The sequence below is a fragment of the Bactrocera oleae genome, chromosome 2 (assembly GCF_042242935.1).
Source record: "Bactrocera oleae isolate idBacOlea1 chromosome 2, idBacOlea1, whole genome shotgun sequence".
Classification (NCBI taxonomy): Eukaryota; Metazoa; Arthropoda; class Insecta; order Diptera; family Tephritidae; genus Bactrocera; species Bactrocera oleae.
The window spans coordinates 55021155-55041000 of record NC_091536.1 but is presented as its reverse complement, the minus strand read 5'-3'; the positions used below and the strand labels follow the sequence as shown (position 1 = coordinate 55041000).

Genomic DNA, 19846 nt, shown 5'->3' with positions numbered 1-19846 from the left:
GTCGTAGAAAAGGAAAACCCAAACATTTGAAAATTCATGACTGATATATTGTTATGAACAGTAATTTTGACCACGGAAAGGTCAATAACAACGCAGCTTTATTTTATTACGTTCCTTTAACTATGTGCATTTAGAGACTCTCTGTGCTGTTTATTGTGAATATCTCTTGTGAATGTGGTTGACCGTTTACAAAGAAGGGGCATACAATATTTTCAGCTGCATCCAGATAAATCTCATATTAATGTGTACAGCAATAGAAAAATATATGGCAATGCAGAAAATAAACAAACGTTAATTAAATTATCTAGTAGGTATATTTTTGAGCGATAAGAATCTGCAGTATTACACCGTAATTTATTTCGTGATTGCTTGTAAGTGATCGATATGTTAGTGTACAAGTAGCACTTAAGCGTACGGAAAACGGAAAATTTTTATATATAAACAACTTCTAAAATAAACAGATTTATAAAAAACTACACAAATATGAAGCCGTCCAAACATCGATTGTCCAGCTTGGCAGAAGATATCACGATTCCGGAGGATGCACCGTTTCGTGTTCGCTTGCACTCGCTCTTTGGGCAGATAGAAAAAGAATTCGAAATGTTATACTTGGAAAATTTAAGTTGTATGTATTACAGATTTATTTTAATCGAATAATGTAAGCATAATTAAATCTTGTAAATTAAATAGTGCAAGAGAAACTTGATCACTGCATGAGCAAAGATCTGATTTGCTCATATGAACGCTCAGCTGGAGTAATTGCTGCAGGTGGTAGTGGTACGAACGTTATCGCAGGAAATACATCGAATACGGCACTAACTAGTACGATCCAAACAAATGTTACATCCGCCTTAGGACATGATGATGGAGATACTACCGCACTTGTTTCAATAATTGGTGGTGGCGGAAGTAAGGGTCTGAAAGCGAAATTTACATCTAGCAGTAACAAAGTGAAAGCCAGTAACAAAATTAAGGCGCAAACGAGTCGAATTGTATCAAGTTTCAAGGCACAAACAGTGGTTAGTCAAGTTACGCGAGAATTCTGTGGGCATAAAGATGGAGTTTGGCAAGTGACTGCAAAGGTTGGACAGCCAATTATAGGCACAGCATCAGCAGACCATACCGCGTGCATTTGGGGTATCGAAAATGGTCGATGCCTTCTACAATATCAAGGGCATGCTGGCTCTGTTAATTCTGTAAAGTTTCATCAGAACCGCGACTTGGTGTTAACAGGTAGTGGCGATGGCACAGCACATATTTGGCAAGCAGCTGTTAATTGGGAATCTTCTAAGTAATTCCCAATATATATGCATCAAGTTAAAAACTTCTACAGAGTAACTAATTGTATTCATATTTTAACTACAGAAGAGGCCATTCTTCAGAGGAAGAGCTTGACGACAGTGACGAACAATTGGAAGATCGAGATCGCGTTGACACGCTGCGTACACCTTTGTGCGAATTTACCGGTCTGGGTGGTCATTCATCCGTGGTAGTGGCAGCTGATTGGTTGCCCAGCATGGATCATAGGCAAATAATAACAGGCAGCTGGGATCGCACAGCAATTTTGTGGGACGTAGAATCACGCGAGCCTGTACAGACTCTTACTGGACACGACCATGAATTAACGCACGTATCTGCACATGCTTCGCAACGATTAGTTGTTACAGCATCTCGCGACTCAACTTTCCGTCTTTGGGATTTTCGCTATGAAATTCCCGCCGTATCGGTATTTCAGGGACACTCGGAGTAAGTAAAACTGCATGAAAGTAATAGTAAATTTATTACATTCAATTTACATATATTGTTAGAAGTGTAACGTCCACTGTGTTTGCGCGCGATGATAAAGTAGTGTCTGGATCGGATGATCGAACAGTAAAAGTTTGGGAATTACGAAATATGCGCTCTGCTCTGGCGACTATACGAACAGATTCCTCAGTTAATCGTTTGGCTGTCTCAAGCGTCGGAATTATTGCCATACCACACGACAATAGGCAAATACGTTTATTCGATTTGAATGGACAACGTGTGGCGCGATTACCACGAACCAGCCGACAGGTTTGCATTTAAATATATTTTTTTATATAAGAAATCATTTGAAAACATATATTTTCATAGGGTCATCGTCGTATGGTGTCTTCTGTTGCTTGGGCTGAAGATCCATTATTCAATTGTGATTTATTTTCATGTGGCTTTGATAGGCGCGTGTTCGGCTGGTCCATAATTTTACCGAAAGAAAATTGAAAGTCACTAAAAGTTTAACCCATTATTTATTACGAATTTCCAACTCATTTTAAAATTGTACAATAGCTACGGTTATTGCGTGGAAGAAAAAGAATTTATTTATTTAATCTTTATGTAGATGAACATCCGTAGATGTAATTGCTGTGAAGATAAGTAGGACTGTCATAAAGATTTATTCTAACTGTTCTAATTATCAACAGCATTAAAATGTCAGACAATATAGACTATGCACTTATTTGATTATTAATTCTAACAATTAGTCTCAGTTAATATTTAAATTGCCGAAATTAATTTTTTGATAGTATTTTAATTTTTAAATTACACTAAAGTTTGGTATGTATTAAAATGAATATAAAAATTGTGAATATATCTATTGGTCCCATTTTTATGCAATGGTATGTTTATAATATATATAATATATTTTAAAGCATTTGTTTGATATATTTAAAGAACATATACATCCATATTAGCATTTTCTCCAAATGACAAGCTGGTTTAGCCTAGCAAATTTTAGGAACATAAACAGTTGGAGCCAACTGCTTCAATATAAATTATCTATACAAAGGCATACAAAATATGTCGAATATTACGTTTATCATTTATTTTGTACATACTACAAATATACATAACTGCACACATACAAATGCAAATGTCATTTATTAAATACTTCTTTTTCGATATGAATATACAACCATAAATGTTTACTTCTGGATGTGTATTGATTACTAGTAGTTCTTAACGTAAACGCACCCGGAAATATTTGTTTAGCTTATGTTCTAGGAAAATTGTTATTTACATAAATATCAAATAAAACAAGAATTGTATGTAATTAATTGAAAGATTTCCAGTAAAGTTTAGTTAATTTTATGCTGTATTTTTTTGCTTTGTGCCAAAGTCACAAAAAATTACCAAATATTTGTAGAGATTAAAATTACGCCAAGTTTAGTCCTCGGGATATATCGATAATATACGTCATCGTTGTAGTTGTTCTAAAACCTCAACATGCTGTTTGCGATAGATGTCTGAGTCATCCCCGTTCCGTGCTCTCAAGTGGCTTGGGGAAAAATGATGTGGTTTCTCTTACACGAGTATTCAATTAATTTTAATTATTAATATAAAATTAAAAATGTACAAATTTGAGCACTATCACCCCGGCTAATATACACATTTCTAAAATTATGATGATAACTAAAATTAATTTATTATAAAGCACTTCACGACGCAGTTTTCTTATAACGCTTCCTGACTGCACAATATCTGCGTCTGCGTCTTGCAGTCGTCGTGTAGAACGCAGTAAAGATTCTCGTTGTTCATTTAACTCGGATAATACCTAGATTTAAGAAAATAAAATGCATTTTAATTACAATAATTTCCTTTTAAATTTCTGCTGACTTCAGTGCCTATCTGTTCAGTTTCGATTGCAACTTGATTGGATCGTTGTATGCTGGCAGAGCTTCGCTCAAGGATATCATAACTATTTGCCACTAAATGAGACTGTGCAGTATTTTGTTGCTCTGTAGACTTTTGCCAATCGTACGGACCCGACATTTTTAATAATGTTCTTCGAATTAACAAATCACGACTTATTTTTCAACAAAATGATTTGCACTTGATAATAAAAATAATCAGCTGTTGTATTGTTTTGAACTCAATATGATAGTATTACCAGATAGTGAAGATTAGTTATCTTCACATAATTTAGTTTTGGTTAATTTGTTTACTTATTTTTATTTCAAACTTTTTTTACAGTTGTTTGTTAAATAAAATAAAAGGAATGTCGCTGGAACCATTGTTTCTACAAATAGTACATTTTATTTAATTACCATTATTGATAAATTTATAGGAATACAACCCTTCAATTCTTAACCCTTGCCACGGCAGCACGAACAATAGAAAATCAGTGGCAAGTAAACAAAAATAATTCTTGACACATTTACATTTTTATATTTATGAATAAGTAAAATTGTTATTTTTTATATAAAAAAAAACAATCAGATATTGGCAATAACAAAAAGTCATTCAATAGAAATCACAATGCGAAAAACTTGGGTAAAACGTGAAAATATTTATTATAAACCATTCTATAAGCAAAAGTCCAAGATGTTCTTATTAGGAGTATTCCTATTAGGCATAGTGTTTATAATCTATCAAGCTTTTTCCATAAATCAATTGCATAGTGCAAGTACACCATGGAGCTTAGAAGGTACCATGAATGGACTTCGAAAGAAACATTTGGAAGTGATAAAATCTCTTGGACGAAAACAGAGTGATGACTACGATGAAGGCGGAGGAGGCGGACACGTAGTTGCGGCATTAGAAATTAATCCTGCGGAAGAATCTATTAAAATTATACGGTGAATTTATACATAATTGAAAATTTCTTTTGCTCATGATCTTTGTTTTAATAGCGGAATTCGTCTGTTCGATTATGATTCGTATAAACCAAACTTTGATGGCAAGTTTCGCTGTTTGGACGGTAGTAAAGAAGTGTTATTTGAACGTGTCAATGATGATTTTTGCGACTGTCTTTTCGATGGAAGTGATGAGCCCAGCACAAACGCTTGTCAAAAAGGGCGTTTTTATTGTAAATACCAGAAAAGACACATCACGGGACGCGGCGTAGATGTATTTATACACAGTAGTCGTGTCAATGATGGCATCTGCGATTGCTGCGATGGCAGCGATGAATGGTTGACGATTAGCTGTACAAATAAATGCACACAGTAAATATATACATCGTGTTTGTAATACACCATAATTTGTAATCAGTTATTTAGTTTTAAAAGCAATACTCTTAAAAAAGGTAAAAATGCTATTGTCAGTTAGGGTAATTAATGTAGGTTTACTTTAAAATAAATAGGATTTTCAATCGAATATGTTAAATGATGCTGTGCATTAAAAAATCGCCTTATAAGTCTGTCTAATTTGCATTTGTGAATAAATTAGCTTCTATACTCAAAGAAAAAAATTAATTCATAAAATGTATATTAAAATATTTCAATTATTAAATACTAGGGGATTGATTATGTATGATTATATTTTTTAATGATAATAAATTTTATAACTAATTTATTCAAATATTCAATATAGAAGCCATTTTTCTTTGGTGTAGCTGGGTATATGTATTGTTACCATCAAAAAAATATTAATACTTACCTGCATTTCTAGTTAACTTTGTATAAAATTTAACGAAAACCACCATTTTACGCTAATAAGTTATATTTGAAATATACGAGGAATATTTCCAAACAAAAATTATAGATAGCTTAATATATTTTCATCAGTTGACATTTATAAATTATATTTTTACTTTGCTTTCATTTATTTTCTCCTCAATATAATTTTTATATTTTCTTAGGAGTTATTAATCTCAAGAAGGGCTTACGACGATAATAAATTTTTCATTTACATATTGGTTGAATACAACAACAAAAGCATAGAGCCCATTTTGAAATTATGTCGACTAATATATAATATCTGTTATTTAACATTTGATTTAAATGTTTTAAGAGAAATTGTCATTTCACATACATTTAACATCAAGTATCACTAAATATATGTATACTTGAAATTTTGTAAATGTTTTCAGATGTATTTTCAATGTGCCAAATATATACAAATAAAAGTATTTTCTCACTTACGAATAATTTTTAAAAGAAATACATAAATATAGACAACAATGGCTTGGACTTGGTTCCTTTAGTATTTTAAATATGGCAATTTTGAACTGCAAATTCGAAAAGGTACATTTTTCATGAAAGTAAACTTCCTAATGTATAATTCATTAGCATTTATGATAAAGTTTTATTTATATTAATAATCTCTTTTTAAATTAGTGATATTTCTATGCTTTTTATGGCATAATTTTACGAGTGCGTATTTCAAACTGTTTTTCATCGTTTAAAGTGACAAGTGAAGTGAAGTGTGTTAAACCGAAATTGGGAAATATTAACGGGTTTATATTTATAAATAATTTATGGTTGAATGAATTATGTCCGGGCCACTTTTTCCACTATTAATATGAATAAAATAAATTCTGGAGAAATTGAACCAGTACCTTCCACAAATAGAAAATTCCAAAAAAAAATCTGAATTTTAGCCAAGTGTTTGATCATACAAACCACCATTTAAAAAAACAAGTTCGAAAAATAAAACTGTAGAAACATTAATAAAAGCGAAGAAAATCACTCAATCTCGAGTAACTTTTCCCACGACAGTCGGGTCTGCCTAATCGGAACGGACCGAGATTTCAACCAACTCGTAAGCATACCTCTAAATTATTTTTTAATATTCGTACAAAACAAGGATAGTAAAGTTGAACGACGGCAACCATTGAACAAGGTGGTTGGTAGGTATGGTACATGGTGGATACTCTGAAGAATCGCTGTCGACCTATTTCCAAATCAGAGCCAAAGAGCAATTGCACCACTAATGTGTGATGGATTGTCGGAAGTGCAATTGTGTTCATTGACATTTAATACAAAACAAATATTTTTGTTAATATTTCACAAACTCGTTTCTTATCACATTAAGATGTAGGCCTGTTCCGATATACATTGGTAGATGCGCGACCGCATTTATATTAATGTATGCAAAGCTTTGTTGAAATTATAATTTTTTTGCCGAAATAACCGTAAAATTATAAAGGTAACAGTAAATGAATTGATCATCCAATGGTAGCTCTTGGTAAAAATGATTTTTAAATTGGGTTGCTTTGCAACAGGTATACATATGTATGTAGATGCATGAAAATGAATTTGTAAAATTCGTCTGTTATTTTGGCAAGAGCAAACTTTTACAATAATTTGCAAATCACGTTCTTATATGAGACACTTACTATAAAGTGTTGCTCTTAATTCTCATTAAAGCTATCTGCTACTTACACATAATTATTTATTTTTAGGTTATGTGCGAAATCACATTTTTAAGAAAATATTTATACTGCGAATTAGTTGAATGAGTTACTTTATCTTCTGAGATATCAAGTGCAAAAAGCATTATATAAAATTTTTTCTTTGTCAATTTTGGTGTTTTCTTAAGTATGATTGCACCAATGCAAGGGAATTAAAAAGTGATTTTTATGTTTTTTTGATAATGATAATATTGTAAGGTCCGACTCATGTCTGTACGGTCTCCTATAATAGGCTAAACTATTTAATTTATATTTTTTACTTTATGCAAAAAAGAACAATATGCATAAATATAAAAGAATATATTTTATTATATAAAAATAATACTTTAATGTGGGACAAATGTTAAACAAAGTATGTTGAGTGAATCAATACAAATTGTATATAAAATTAATGTACGGATAAATTTAAAATTTAAACGGAATTTGTTTATGCGGAGGACTTACTTTTCGTTACCGAACAAAGATGCTAGAAATTATGCAAGCATACCACAAATCTGAAGAAAGCAGTGTTAAGCTTTATATACTTGAAATATGCGAATCAAATATTTTTTTATTGGAAAGACTCGGAAATAGTTAGAATTTGTTAAAAGCAATTACTTACAATGTATTCTTAAAGTTTATATGTTTTGTGCATTTCGTCGACATAATATTTGTAAGACCTGCTTATTATTTAACTAAACTGTGAAACTGTTTTTTGACATGCAGAGCAAGCGCTTCATGTATTACACAACTACCACAACGTTATATAGTAATATAAACTTTGACTGTAAATATGCGGTAGTTATGTTCGAGATATTCTCGTAAACAAAAATATCTTTACAATTACTTCGAAATGCGGTTATCATAAAGGGTTAGGAGTAGCCAGAATTAAAGAAAAATTCTTTTAAAGTAGAATGCCTTAGAAACATTCTCTGAAGTTTTGAAGCAAATCTGACAAATACTTTTCGAGTTATTCGATAATTAGTAAATGGTTCTCGGGCGCTCTGAAACGTTCTAGATCAGGTGGCTAAAACTTCAAATACGTTTTTCTCAAAACTACATATGTTTTTTTTTTAACTGGTGACCACTGTAGCTCGAAAACCAATTTTTGTAAACATTTAACTGCAGGTTTTATCCTGAAAGTGTATTAAAAAAAAATTTTCCGAGGCAGCTATTTTGTTAATTAAAAAAAAAAGCTTCGGCAAGGAACTAGATTATCTGTTCCTAAAACTAATTTTTTTTGGCCGATTGATGTTTGATGAACTCTAAGGCTTAGTGATAGCCTCCGCAAGGAGCTTCGGTTGAAACTGAAACAAAACAAACAGCCATTATATTTATATTATTTTTTTTTCAAATTTTTGTGATGCTATGTTTTACTTTTATAAAATAAAATAATTGCCTGGTAAAAATAAAAATATTTAAAATTGTTGTTTTTTCGTGTCTTTGACCTCACCTAACCCCGTAATTGTTTATAATTTGAGCAAATAATATTATTGTTTGCAGTAATTGTATATGGTTGTGTCAAGTTTGAACATAATATTACCATTTTAATATATTTTGTCTGTGTTGCATTTAAATAAAAATATATATATATATTTTTGTTTTTTAGCAAGAAATTTTTGTTTACGAATTTGTTGATAAGTAAGTAATCTTAGAAGAATGTATTTTAATTAAGAGATGAATAAATAATAGAAAACTAAAACCAATATAAATGTAAATGTCTAAAGAAATTGCACTGGTTAATTGTGATTAATGTGTATAAAAAAATTTATCTGTGACAGATTTATCAAAATTATAAAAATGTATGGATTTGAATTAAATATACATAGCAACCTACCTAAAATAGAACTAACGCTTAAATTTAGTGCACCAAATTCTCTTTGACAGCAATACTTAAATTAAATGTAGCCTAATATTAAAAATTCATGTAAACCATATTCTTGATCCTTTCCCACGGCAAGGTCATTGGTCTCAGTGGGAGAAAGAATTGTACAACATTTAAATTGTTTATGAATGTGTTCATAGCACTTATGTCTAGCAGTGAATATAAGCCAAGTTAAACTATTCAGTTGACATACTTTTTACATACACATTCATTCTTTCGAATTTTTTGTATTATTATGCTTTTAGATTATATGAATCGCTAATGAAATAAACTTTTCTTAACGTACTAAATTACAACACAAAACTAATTGATAAATAATAATTTAGCAGAACACGAAGGACACATTTCATTTCAATGTTAAGAGCGTACGATTCCTTAGTGTCCGGTACATTTAACGACAAGTCTGGTGATGCAGAAGTCTACCTTTTGCACGCGAATAATGGTGAATTTTAGTTGGTTGCCCTCTGTGTTGGTGCTGACGTTGGTTGGGTCTTGGTCGAACTTTTTGCAAATTTAGCGCTTTTTGGCGTTGACGATTATGTATAGCTGCTGTTGTGGTTGTAGCTGTAGCTGGTATGATTGTGTTTTGTGGAAAATGTCGCGTATAATTATTTACAATTGATGTGGTTGCTATGTCGAGAAATGTGAAATTTGATGGTGCAGCGACTACGGGTTGATGTTGTTGCGGGTGCTGCTGTTGCTGCTGCAGTAATGGTTGTTGTGGTTGTGGCGATACATGCATTACTTTCTTTGCCGTCATTGCCGATGTGCTGCTGATCGGTGCTGCTGTCGCTGCTACCCTACGCAAATGTAAACGGCCAACATTGCGACGACGATGGTGTCACTTCGCTCCACTATTGCTTGCCTTGCCCAACTCTGAACGATTTGAATTGTTATGTTGTGTTTGTTGTTGTTGTAATTGTTCATTAATTTGAATGTTACTAGAAGATTGTTGCAGCGGTTGTAGAGCCGATGCTTGTTGTTGCTGCTGCTGTGTTGTTTGCTGTTGTTGTTGCATTTGTAATTGCTGTTGCTGATTTAGCGTATGTATGTGCTGGCAAAAAGCCTGTAACACCTCAAAATGTGTCATTAAATTCGCTGTTTGACTGTCATAGTGCAGATGACGTGTGATTGGTGCCCCCAGGCGTCGAAGCATGTCTGTGAAAATTTTCTCCTCCTTTCGTATCCATGGTCGGCGATCATCCTGCACTTGATATGGTGTCAGATGTACATGAATATTCATGCCTATGTGTGTGTGGTAAAAATAATATAATTAGAGAAAACAATTCATTTGTATTGATTTAAAAGTACCCATTCTTGTTAGTGTTTCCAGCAGACTTCTGGACGTAATCCATGTGTTCTTTTGGCCACCGTGACCACCATCTAGCCAATACATATCTTTGATGCGTGAAAGCAAACGTATCATTGTACTATCATCCGGTGTAAGAGTTTTTAAGTAGTGAAATTCATAAATGAACTGCAATAATAAAGGCGTAGCTATACTGTACTCATACTTGGAAGTTTATGGAATATTATGCAAGATAATGGTTATGCCTCTAAAAATACGTAATATTATATATATATAAGAACGTTTACTTCAGTTGCACCGAACCTATGATACTCTTCACAAATCAAAAAGCTTCAAAACAAGAACTTGATTTTCATCGTTTGAAAAATTTATTCGGATATTGTATCGTTGACTTGGGCAATACTCATTCCGAATATAAATATCTTGTCAAATAAAAAATTTTTGCATACAAAAACTTGATTTTGATCTTTCAGTTTGCATGGCAGCTATATGCTTTAGTGGTCCGATCTGAAAAATTTATTCGAATAATGTAGCATGGCTTTGGGCAGTAATCATGCGATATCTTGCCAAATAAAAAAGTTTCCCATAAAAGGATATGGTTTTGATAGTTCAGGTTCTATGGTAGTTATATGCTATAGTGGTCCGATATCGGCGGCTCCGACAAATGAGCAGCTTTTTAGGGGCAAAAGGACGAGATTTCAGATCGATATCCTAAACACTAAGGGACTAGTTCGTGTATATACAGGCAGACAAACGGGCAAGGCATAAAACACTCCTCTCCAAGCAGTTTCTTCTGGGAGGTTTTCTCGGAAACCATCCCTGCTGTCGTCTGCTTAAAGCAGAGCCGCTTCCTAGGAACATTAAGAAGTCTTTCCTTGACTACGTCGATGACTTCGAACAGTATGCCGACCAGAATTCGGACGCAACAAACTTCAGACACGCAGTGATCGCCATTCATAGTGATTCCCTCTCAGTGAACGGCGTACTTGGAGTCAAACCACTATTCATTGCAGACGAGGAGCTCGTGTTGCCCCGAGAATCAAGAGAGACCCTTGTGTAAATCGTTCTGAATATTGTAGTTGGTTAAACTCCTACTTATCCAGAATCGACCGCGACATACCAAATATATGTCTAGCCTGCAATGAGTCCTCGCATAACTCTTATCACCTCTTTACATGTCCAGCGAAACCCACTCATCTAACACCCCTCTTCCTATGGTTCGACCCCATCGAAACAACATGCTTTCTTGGCCTACCGTTAGATGACTTCGATGACAACCAACCTGAATTTTACCACCCAAGCAGGGACTAGACAACCGTTACCACAACAACTAAATCAACTGAGCTCATTTATATATATATATGTATATATCTTATAGGGTCTCCGATGTTTAATTCTGGTCGTTGCAAATTTCGTGGTAAACTAATATACCAGGGTATAAAAATGATATAATCTTTATTCAACATAATTATTTTAAAGCAGTACTTTTAAAGGCATTACTTGCAAGTGTGAAAGGGAATGTATTTTCAGATTTTTACACCAAATGTGACTCACTTGATTGAGGACCACACATCCTTTGCTGAAGCCAATTAAAACCAGTTTCGCTTTGTCTAAATTCAAATTCTCTCTCCACCACAAAGGATTGCTATTTTGACGGGTGAGTTGTTGGGATTGTTGTTGTGCTTGTGTTACACACTCGTTACTGTTGCTACTACCACCCCCAATATTATTGAAATGTGCGTTATTTGTTTGCGCTTGATGAGCGGTAGGTTGTAGAGGAGCCTTTTGAGTGCTATGTGGTGTTGTGGCCGTTGATGCTATGTTACTGTTAGCAGCATTATTTGTCGATGGGGTAACGCCACCAGTGATAGTATTACTGCCGCTACTAACTCCACCACCAGTACCAGCACTGGTGACATTTGGAAATATTACTGCACCATCTGCATCCACAGTTACGTTCTCCTGAACTTGTAAGATATCAATGTCCATGTCTTGATTATTATCATTTAATGCTGACGAAGAAGCGGACGTGTCAGTCGTTGCTGTGGAAAGTGTAGAGGATACCAATGCGGCGGCGGCAGCCACAGCAGCAGCAGCGGCGGCTGCTTGAGCAGCCTGATCCATTATCTCGTTTTCTGGTATAGAGATCAGTCGTTGAGAAAGATTTTGAAGTAATCTGTAATAATAAAAATAAAAAATAAAATTTTAATGGCGTACCATTGTTAGGTCTATATTTAGTGGCTACTTACTTTTCCAAATGTTGTAAAGCGTGGTTCATTGGAGTATGGTCGGGGACACCAGCGTTATTACCACGTACGAAATTGTCGAAACAACTAAATGTTTTGAACTCCATTCTGTGTTTACAATTGAAAACATAAATATTTTAATTATGTTATCATAATAATAAAAGCAAATATGCTATCAAATAAAGGTTCGCTGTTTACCTTACAGGACGGATGACAATAATATGTGCGCGCGGAAAAGCCTCACGTAGAAGTATGGCGGAGTTCTCCAAATTGTATTTCATGTAGCCACGACTATCTCGATTCGTTTCCATGCTCTCCGGAAAGTCCTAAAACAAGAAGAACAATCATTTAACGACATATGTACGAATACTCATAATTAAAATAAAACAAGAAAAAACGTTAACTTCGGTTGCACTGAAGCTATAATACCCTTAACATATACAAAGGTTCCTTACAAGAACTTGATTCCGATTTAATTTCGTGAAGATACATCGTTAACTAAAAAAGTTTTCCATACAAGCAGTTTATTCCAATCGTTCTGTTAATATGGCAGTTATATGCTACAGTCATCCGATCTAAACAATTTCTTCGAAGATTACGTTGTTGTCTTAGACAATAATCCATGCCAAATTTTGTGAAGATACCATGTCAAATGAAAGAGTTTTCCATACAAGCACTTGATTCCTACTGTTCAGTTAGTATAGCAGCTATATGCTATAGCCGTTCCGACAAATGAGCAGCTTCTTAGTTAGGAAAGGACAGTTGCAAAATTTCAGATCGATAGCTTAAAAACTAAGAGATTAGTTCGTATATACAGACAGACAGACGGACGTGGCTAAATCAACTCAGCTCATCATGTTCAGGTTATAACAATTAAGAGGATTTCTTGTTTTACTTCGCATCAGGGTAATGCGGTTATTAATGGGTTCATATGCATATAAATGTTTGCCAAAAAGAAAATGTAAATAAAAGTTTTAAGCTCATTTTAACGCTTGTCGTAATTAAGAGTTATTGTTTGTAACATACCTTCAATCAATTTTTTGCTCTATTCACTTACCGATTTAAATAATTATTATTCTTTTTGTTATAATATAATACTTGTATGTCATTAATTTGTTATATAGTTTATTGTAAAGACGAACATACCTGTACGTCGCCACCGAAGTAAACAACGGCAGTGGAATCTTCAGCATTCTCGCTGCCTGTCGGCCGTATCGGTGGACAATAGACAATATCATTTGCCCGGTTTTGGAAGCCAGTCACGGCAAAAATACGAAATGGGCCAGCTGATGTGCTCGGTGTGCATAGACGATCCGTACTGCCGCCTAGCATTACCCCGAAATTTGTGACCCTTTTTTGTAGTTTCAAAAAATGTTCAATGATTGCCTGCAAAAACAATATCATTAGAATTATCGAATAAAGCTTTCATTGACATAACCAAATGTTGAGCCTTGAAGTGTTTTTTGTCATGGTTTTCAAAATATTTAAAATATAATAATTTGACCCTTGTGTGTATCGGTATATTTATAGTAATTGTTAGTACTAAACCTATACCAAAACATAGTTTGTGTATTTCCATACAAATATAGCTCATTTATGTATTGTACATATACAATATTTAGAATTATGTTTCTTTTTTCGTGTTAAGTTACAGTCTATTTAAAAAATGTCTATACGGAAATATATACATTTGAAAAATTTTGATACGGAATTTGAATTTTTTTACCGAACCATTATGGATAAATAATTCCTCCTCCCAGCTCCTCTTTTCTTGGATGTACGCCACTAAATATATGGTTTTTGTTGTTTTTTTATAAAAAAAAAAAAAATCAAACGGTTTTGAAAGCTCATTCGTATACCCCACTCACTTAGTAATTACCCGAAAATGTAAATATTTATTTTTATGAACACAATTAATTTAATTTTTTGTTAGTCTTGTCTTTGACCACTTAAGCACCTTCGTTGTTGATAAAATAATAGCTAAACATAATTAAGCTCACACACTCGAGATAGGCACGCCGATATCACACTCACTCACTAAACACTCTGTATCAATGTTGAAAATAATGTACATATTTAGGCAAATGTCTTGAAAGTTATTTAGTAGTAGTCTTCGTCATAGTATTCTCGTGTTCCACAACATCCCAAAAATCGCGCACGTGTATCCTCTAAACACAGTTTCGTATCCTCTTTTATCTCTCTTATTTTCATGCGTACCGCCTCCCTCATCAAATTGTAGCACATGGAAACCAAACCCATGCCTATTAGCATATAGAAAAAATTTATAGCCAATTTTGAATTTTGATCAGTAATTAACTGCATATTGAACAAATCATCGGGATCAGCAGAGGCATCTTCTCTTATTTTTAGTGATGCTGCATCTATGTCAGCCGCTGTTATCAACGATGCACCAGGCACGAAATCACCAAAACCAATTTTGCACAACGATGTCATGCAGAAGTAGAAAGAGTTCAAAAAAGACCATTTCTCCCAATTCGCAAACATAATAGTGCCCGTTAAAATATATGATATGATAACCCAAAGGCACGCAGTCGATGGTACAATGATTTTTTTCCCTTGTAATTCACCTAAACTACCGTTTTCTAGTGCATCCAAACGAGATTCATAAATGGTACGTTCCTGCGCACACTCATGTAAGCTGCGATAAAGGAACTTGAATGATCGCGCCAACACTTTTCCCATATTAAGGAAATATAGTATATAAAGGGGTATACCAAAAGTGGCATAAATGACCGTGAAACCTTTCCCCCAAGGTGTACGTGGCACCATATTACCATAACCGATCATTGTAATGACCGATAAACAAAACATTAACGCCGCCGGAAAGGACCAAATCTGTTCTGGTGTCCGTCCAACATAGCCATTTTTTATTAATGTGGCAATTTCTGTTTGATATTGTCGCAGTATATCTAAGGTATTATTTTGCCATTCGCTACGATCAAAAGTATTAAACTTTTCAGTGATATTCCACATTTTTTCTGCGCAATTATGCCGTAAATCACTGACATAAGCTGTCGTCTCGTCAACGTATTCTCGTTCTATATGCATAAAGGAGAGCGCACCAAAGATAGCGTACAGTACAATTAATGCGCCCACACCCACTTGCGTGCACATAAATGTAACGAAATTGCGACAACATCGTTTGACACGCTTTCGCGGTGGGTTGCTGAGAGAGGAGGACGAGTTCGAGGATCCGGCGCGGCTGTTGTGTCGCGAACTTCGCATAGATTTCGACATTTTCGATTTCGTAAACAAACGTCAGAAGGTTCAATGTAGTCATCCACTTGATTTAATTCGCCATTATATAATTAGCCCCAGCGGCGCATGTTCATGGCGATAGCACGATTTTATATTCCTTCAAATATGTCAATTAATAAACTGTCAGTATTAAATTTACATATACTAGTGCTTCATCACAGTCTCAATATATTTTCCATAAATTAAAGAAGCACTAAAAATAGATTTAAGCGCGACGCGTTGCATATTAAATTTAACGAAATATACGCTTGAACGCACATCAAACTGTCCTGGTCTGATCGATCTCGTATACCGAACGCAACTAAAGGCAAATGTATTCATATACATTTTCCAATGTCCAGCAACGCTCAGTCATTGAAACTTTCTCTCTCGTTGCATATTATACATATAAAAAATACAATACTTGCGTTTGTTCTTAACATTCATGTGCTTACAAAATAAGATTTTTGTTTACACATTGATCCAAACTTGCTCCCATTGCTAATAATTTTGTGGGGAAACTATTGCATTTCGTGCATGGCTGCAAGGTTTATAAAACTAATAATCTATGATTGAGAGTTTTCAAGACTCTATTTTCTTATTGCATCAAAAAGACTGTATCTCTACAATATTTAGAATATATCTTATGGATATATATATATATATATATTTGTATGTATATTCTTATATACAACAAAATTTTGTATGAAATAATAAGAATAATAAATACCCTGCTACTTTGTGAAGCATTTACCGCAGTGTTTAACTGACACATATGTATTTCTGCTAATTGTGCCGCTTAAGTTGAGTTAGGGCACAATTGACTTGTTGCTCGCTTAAATTTCATATTGAAATTCAACTAGCATCTTAACTTAGTGATCCTTTAAATTGTTTACCATTATATTTATTATATTTTCATACTATATTCCGTAGGTAGGTGTATATATACATAAATGTCATTTCACGTGGCCTTGAAGCATTCTTAAAAGGATCTCAATTTATTCTGGATCATATGTAAATAGTGAGGTACAATAGATGCATACATAACAATATATTGACATTAAAATACTGAACAAATTTTTATTGTGCATATCCTTTTTCTCGTTCAGCTTTGCTAGTTCTCGGACACCCTTGTTATTGCTTACTATAAAAAATAGGAGTGTTAAGACATTTCCTTTCTAAAATAATCTTTAACCTAAAAAATATTCGCAAAATTAGAAAAGTAAGTCTAGCAGCAGAATTAGTTATTGTTAATTTAATATTGGATTTTTCTTTAGTTGGTAGAGGAAAGCATTCTACAGACGTAAAGTGGGAAATGATAAAAAAAAAATTTAGAAAACTAGGAAAATGTTTTACGAGATCGAAGAAATCGAATAAATTTTGCTCAAATATAGCAAACCTTTAATTGTTGGAATAAAAAATAAACAAACGGACGAAAGCGACAAACACCCATTGCAGACGATCCCAATATAGGACACTACTGCAAAAATATTGCTTTTGCGTCAGCCTGAAGCATCAGCGATGAACTAGGTTTGTCAGTTAAAACTGAAACTCTTTATAGGCGATTGTTACAGATCAAAAAGTCCACGAAAGGTACCGCTACTAAAAAATAAACTCGTGGAAGTCCTCATACAATTTGCAAGACAGCATGCCTCCTGGCCCGTTGCTAAATGGTAAAATATATATGGTCAGACGAATATGAAATGTAATTATCTGGTAGTAAAATTTTTAGAAACTTTGTCCGGCGTCCCGAATCTATTCAATGAAATATGAATTATTTTAAGCTAGAGGTTTGAAATCATTTTACTTTACACTTTTAAGAATTTATCATACTACAAAGAATACTCCTTTTTTATGTGGAACTAGTTTTTCAGTTTATTTAGCATAAATTGAAATATATGGACAATGAAATATTAATATATCATTAGTGAATATGTTGTACACACTTTTTGAGATGAAAAACTTTTTTCTTATTGAAATTCGTTTTGTTCATATGGTCATTAGCAATTTTCTATAGACAACTGTATGTATAAAATGTACATATTACATGATTTGTTTTTAGATAAATATTGATACCTTGACCATGTAAAAGCTCAGATAGTGTCTGTTGCACTCCCTCATATTGGATAAATTATTTGCGGGTGTGAGTATTAAAATTCTTGATAAAATTAATAGTCTACAAAGTCTTACTAAAATAGTGACAACAATTATCATATGCTAACTTCTCCACGAAAGACAACACAATTTTACATGTATTTAAAGGATAATTTTGGCAGATCCATCAAGTAGTCGTCTTTCCATAGAAACTGCGATATAGATACAATATTAACAAAATATCAAAACTCTTTTAAATATTTACCATGGTAAAATATATGAAAAACAAGATCGTGCTGTCAACAAAACCAGCTGTTTAGCCTTTAATGATTTGTTTTTATTTCTTAATATTTTTCAAATTAGATAATTGAATAATCAATGTCGATATGTTTCGATGTCAATAGCCAATATAGAATATTATACTGCAAAACACATTTGAAATCTTATTGAAATTAATCCTATGCGTATATGAATGACATTGAAAATATCTACACTTTTTCACTCTTCACTATTTTGCTTTTTGCACTGGAATACGGCGAATATTAAACTCAGCATTTTCTATATTCACACATATGCATCTGTGCGAAGAAATTTATATAAATGTACATATGCTAATTATTAGCAGATTTTGAGGTTTGCACGATTCACACCGACTAAGTTTAGCTGCAGTAATCCTTATGAAAGGCGATGTCACTCCAAAATTTTGTTCATCAATTTTACATAAACGGTTTTGCCAGACATTAGCACATTATAAAATTTTACACTGAAATCACCACAAATGGTGGCGCGCTGTACTTTCCACTACCCACTCGACGGCAAAGGAGGTGCGCACTGACAGCAGCAATACAAGGGAAAAAGTGAGAATGGAATGGAAATAGAACGCGACAAACAATTTTTTCACACCTCTAATGAGCAATTTTTGGCACTACTATATGAAGGGACAATAGCGGGTTGAGGGCACAATAGCGGGTTAAATTGTAAGTGACAATAATAAATGGGTAAACTTTATTCTCACAAATATGCATATTCTGGCTCGTAGCCAAAGCCGGTACTGGAAATTAACGCATTTACAAACTTTGTATGTAAATAACTTACAGCGTTTGTTATACACCAATGAGAATAATCTCTGTATGTATGCGCTTCGCCCTCCCTGCAGCTGAAGTCGCAGAAAAATCACCAATGCAGTTTGCTGCAAATTTTACAAATAATGTGAAAATTTCACTTCTCTTGACATCTGCCTTTAAAATTTCAACAATTTCATGAAAAACATACACAATATTATAACTTTAAACAAATTATAGTCTTTTCTACACAATATTGCGCCCGAATTTCAACAAAATTTCGCAGTTTTCTTCTTTATGAGTTTTTCTCGTTTCTTTCTTAAACTGGAATGCATCGCTTTTTCCACAACACCGAAATCCATCGATTTCTTTCCATTCTATTATGCTGTCTACGGATCTGCTGTCACTTAGATACAAAAACTGCAAGAATATTTTTTGGCATTTACAACGTATTTTCGTATTATTGACGGACATTTGCATTTGCTTTAAGTACATAATGGCGGAGAAAGCCAAATTGCAATAATATATTTTGATTTTGTTCACTCATTGTTCTTTTAATATGTCAACTGTTTACTTTGACAAAAACCATTTAAGCTAATTAGGTACCATTTTATAAGAAAATATAATTTTAAATCCAGCCAAATATGTTATATTAGTTTAAAAATGGGTTTTCAAAAATTTTCTCTATTCTATTATATATAAATAAATTTTTTCATAGTGAGTATGTTTCGTTTATTTCCTTTAATTAAGCAAACGGAACTGCCGAACTGCTGAATTCGCACTGCAATATCAACAATTGAATAAGGTTGGAAGCTTCTAGCAGCGCTGTGGAATTGTTAAGCCATTCTATAACTTAGACGG

The 19846-nt window shown here is 33.5% G+C and overlaps 5 protein-coding genes across 10 annotated transcripts; 2 read left to right on the top strand and 3 right to left on the bottom strand.

Annotated features, from left to right (window-relative positions):
- Positions 1-171: 171 nt before the first annotated feature.
- Positions 172-3074, top strand: Wdr37 (WD repeat domain 37). Of its 2 annotated transcripts, none has more exons than XM_014238798.3 (6): positions 172-307; positions 462-625; positions 691-1291; positions 1366-1746; positions 1809-2055; positions 2116-3074. In XM_014238798.3, exons 2-6 carry the CDS (start codon positions 484-486, stop codon positions 2239-2241), a joined length of 1497 nt encoding a protein of 498 aa, XP_014094273.1. In that variant the 5' UTR covers positions 172-307; positions 462-483; the 3' UTR covers positions 2242-3074. The 2 variants fall into 2 exon arrangements, with proteins under 2 accessions (XP_014094273.1, XP_014094272.1); XM_014238797.3 differs by having other exon boundaries at positions 175-371.
- Positions 2821-3789, bottom strand: Vti1b (Vesicle transport through interaction with t-SNAREs 1b). Its single transcript, XM_014238800.3, has 2 exons — positions 3634-3789; positions 2821-3571 (listed from the first exon to the last, which is right to left on the bottom strand). The coding sequence occupies exons 1-2, from the start codon at positions 3787-3789 to the stop codon at positions 3362-3364; spliced, it is 366 nt and encodes a 121-aa protein (XP_014094275.1). The 3' UTR covers positions 2821-3361.
- Positions 3790-4028: 239 nt separating this feature from the next.
- Positions 4029-5213, top strand: LOC106620334 (transmembrane cell adhesion receptor mua-3). Its single transcript, XM_014238799.3, has 2 exons — positions 4029-4595; positions 4650-5213. Exons 1-2 carry the CDS (start codon positions 4276-4278, stop codon positions 4966-4968), a joined length of 639 nt encoding a protein of 212 aa, XP_014094274.1. The 5' UTR covers positions 4029-4275; the 3' UTR covers positions 4969-5213.
- Positions 5214-6714: 1501 nt separating this feature from the next.
- LOC106620332 (mitochondrial protein C2orf69 homolog) lies at positions 6715-19317 on the bottom strand. 5 transcript variants are annotated; one of them, XM_014238795.3, is made up of 7 exons: positions 19020-19317; positions 13719-13958; positions 12771-12898; positions 12576-12680; positions 11881-12502; positions 10329-10494; positions 6715-10262 (listed from the first exon to the last, which is right to left on the bottom strand). In XM_014238795.3, the coding sequence occupies exons 2-7, from the start codon at positions 13902-13904 to the stop codon at positions 9859-9861; spliced, it is 1611 nt and encodes a 536-aa protein (XP_014094270.1). In that variant the 5' UTR covers positions 13905-13958; positions 19020-19317; the 3' UTR covers positions 6715-9858. The 5 variants fall into 5 exon arrangements, with proteins under 5 accessions (XP_014094270.1, XP_014094267.1, XP_014094266.1 ...); XM_014238792.3 differs by lacking the exon at positions 19020-19317 and adding an exon at positions 18190-18770; XM_014238791.3 differs by lacking the exon at positions 19020-19317 and adding an exon at positions 16286-16324.
- LOC118679687 (TWiK family of potassium channels protein 18) lies at positions 14623-16194 on the bottom strand. Its single transcript, XM_070113191.1, has one exon. The coding sequence runs from the start codon at positions 15828-15830 to the stop codon at positions 14673-14675; it is 1158 nt and encodes a 385-aa protein (XP_069969292.1). The 5' UTR covers positions 15831-16194; the 3' UTR covers positions 14623-14672.
- Positions 19318-19846: the final 529 nt, after the last annotated feature.

Coding starts and splice junctions, on each gene's coding strand:
- Wdr37 (XM_014238798.3), top strand. CDS start 484: ATGAAGCCGTCCAAACATCGATTGTCCAGCTTGGCAGAAGATATCACG. Junction 1,292..1,365: donor GTTAATTGGGAATCTTCTAA/GTAATTCCCAAT, acceptor TTTTAACTACAG/AAGAGGCCATTCTTCAGAGG. Junction 1,747..1,808: donor GTATTTCAGGGACACTCGGA/GTAAGTAAAACT, acceptor ATATATTGTTAG/AAGTGTAACGTCCACTGTGT.
- LOC106620334 (XM_014238799.3), top strand. CDS start 4,276: ATGCGAAAAACTTGGGTAAAACGTGAAAATATTTATTATAAACCATTC. Junction 4,596..4,649: donor GAATCTATTAAAATTATACG/GTGAATTTATAC, acceptor TTGTTTTAATAG/CGGAATTCGTCTGTTCGATT.
- LOC118679687 (XM_070113191.1), bottom strand. CDS start 15,830: ATGTCGAAATCTATGCGAAGTTCGCGACACAACAGCCGCGCCGGATCC.
- LOC106620332 (XM_014238791.3), bottom strand. CDS start 16,309: ATGTGTAAACAAAAATCTTATTTT. Junction 13,959..16,285: donor GTAAACAAAAATCTTATTTT/GTAAGCACATGA, acceptor TTGTTTTTGCAG/GCAATCATTGAACATTTTTT. Junction 12,681..12,770: donor ATTGTCATCCGTCCTGTAAG/GTAAACAGCGAA, acceptor TTGTAAACACAG/AATGGAGTTCAAAACATTTA.
- Vti1b (XM_014238800.3), bottom strand. CDS start 3,789: ATGTCGGGTCCGTACGATTGGCAAAAGTCTACAGAGCAACAAAATACT. Junction 3,572..3,633: donor CTGAACAGATAGGCACTGAA/GTCAGCAGAAAT, acceptor TCTTAAATCTAG/GTATTATCCGAGTTAAATGA.